Source organism: Talpa occidentalis, unplaced genomic scaffold (assembly GCF_014898055.3).
Source record: "Talpa occidentalis isolate TD23 unplaced genomic scaffold, MPIMG_talOcc4v2.1 talOcc4.15, whole genome shotgun sequence".
Lineage (NCBI taxonomy): Eukaryota > Metazoa > Chordata > Mammalia > Eulipotyphla > Talpidae > Talpa > Talpa occidentalis.
Window position 1 is genome coordinate 6,504,549 of NW_023601543.1, and position 2,104 is coordinate 6,506,652.

The 2,104-nt window shown below is 46.4% G+C and overlaps 1 protein-coding gene across 1 annotated transcript; it reads left to right on the top strand.

Moving 5' to 3' along the window:
- The first annotated feature begins 485 nt into the window (after positions 1 to 485).
- On the top strand, positions 486 to 1,538 carry LOC119246501 (calcium-binding and coiled-coil domain-containing protein 2-like). Its single transcript, XM_037512870.2, has 2 exons — positions 486 to 1,044; positions 1,229 to 1,538. Exons 1-2 carry the CDS (start codon positions 649 to 651, stop codon positions 1,391 to 1,393), a joined length of 561 nt encoding a protein of 186 aa, XP_037368767.1. The 5' UTR covers positions 486 to 648; the 3' UTR covers positions 1,394 to 1,538.
- Positions 1,539 to 2,104: the final 566 nt, after the last annotated feature.

Here is a 2,104-nt window from a genome sequence, read left to right on the forward strand (position 1 = left end):
ACATTTCCCAGCAGTAGCCAGGAAGTAAGTCGCCGTCATGGTAAATAAGAGGTATTTATAGAAGGTAGGTGGGATGATTCACATTTCCAGGGAGACTTTTATATGACCACTTTACCTTAGAGGAATTTTCAGTGAGGCATCCTGAATACCAAGTAAAGTTAGTGAGAGAGAAAATAAACCACTGCATGGAGGTAACCAAGGGGAAAGATATGAAAGAAACAGCCTCTCCTGTCATGTGGGCCACTGGAATTAAACCAGGGAACATAAGATGAGGTCTCTAAGGAGTGTCAATGAAAATTACTGCATCTTTGAGGGGTGTGAAAGAAACACTGCCTTTATCTGAAGAAATCAGCTGGCCTCCCCCTCCATCTGAAGACTGCCCTTCCTCAGCACCATGGAGATGTCAGGAGTAGTGCTTTGTGATGTCTCAGTTTCCCTTGACTACCGCTGACTCAAGCACTGCCTTGCTGAGCAAACAAAGGCAAGGGTGTGACTCCTCATTACCCGCCCAGGTGGGTATATATAGGGAAGCCATGCGCTCTGGGGCAGACCATTGGGAGGCTTCAGCAAAGCTGAAATTACAGGTGAACCACAGTTTAGCACAGATATAGACCATCTGACTACAAAGGTAGAATAACCAACGCTAGCATGGAACAACCAACTATGAGTGAGGATCAATCAATGTCAAGTGGGGAACAACAATCCCCTAGTAAGGAACAGCTGTCTACAAGTGAAGAACAACTGGCCACAAGTAGAGAACAATGTACCACAACCGAGGAACAGCCATCTACAAGTGGGATGCAACCAAGTACAAGCACAGAAGAACCAAAAATAAGTGGAGAACAACTACCCATAAGTTGGGAACAACCATCTACGAGTTGGGAACAACCATCTACGAGTTGGGAACAACCATCTACGAGTTGGGAACAACCATGCACAAGCACCGAACAGGTGGCCACACGTGGAAAACAGCTATTTACAAGTGCTCGAGAAAGGAGGGACTGGATGATCCCCTTTCACTGCAAGTGCAGGCAAAATGCCCAGGTTAGATGGCCCTACCCATGTACCTCCCTCATTGATCCCCCACCTGAGATCCCTACCCTGTCCTTGCCTGGTGCAAACCCCTTCCTCAGCCAGCACCCCTTCTTATGAAATCCCCACTCCACCATCCAGTCTCTATCAATGCCCACCAAACTAATGCCCTGTGTTCACCCTGTTGCTCTTCCAGGTGAATAAGACAACTACGCTTGTAAATCTGTTCCTGAAAATACGTCCCACCAAAAGATCCTCTGAGATACCAATCACCTATTCAGGAAAGCGCAAGGGAGAACACCAGCTGATAAAGAGAGGGAACCCAACTAAAAATAAGAATCAGCTAGAGCAGAATAAGTAATGCACCATGTGCAGAGAGGCCTGGAGACCTACAACTATCTCCTGCCTTTCCAGAGGAGCCTGCAGAGAATTGGTGCATCTCTAGGGTACACAGCTGGTGGGGTTGAAATAAAATCTACAAGATGGAAAAGAGCTGTGTGTCTCTGAGTTTTCTGATGGTGAGGAAGAGGTGAAGGAAGGGAAGAAGCAAGTGTGTGTGAAGGGAGGGACATGGGGCCTGTAAAGTGGGAGGTGCCATGACAACAGGCTTGTGGGGTCACAGTTAGCCAGAGGTTGGGCACAAGGATGGAGTGAGTGAGAACTGAGAACTGAAGACAGATTTTCCACCTTAAACTTGAGGTGGCCTGCTCACTTGTGGCAGGAGGGAAAGGATTTTTAATTTTCACAGGTGTATGGGTTGTGGGAGGCTCCAGATGGGTTGAGATGTGATGTATATGGAATGATAAAGTCACACCCCCGAAAGGCAGACTGAAAAATCACCACCAGGTCACACATCTCATAGTGACATTTGTTACATGTCACTTTATGCTGGAAGAAACTTAAGGGCCTTATAAAGATGAAAACATCCTCCTGATAGTCCCCAAGAATATCACATTCGAAGAAAATTGGGGCAGAGTAGTAGGGCAGTGGGAAGGAGTAGGCAATAAGGAGGAGCATTGTTTTTGAGATATTTTTATACAAAAGTAAAACCAAGCAATCAGTGCTATTTTGG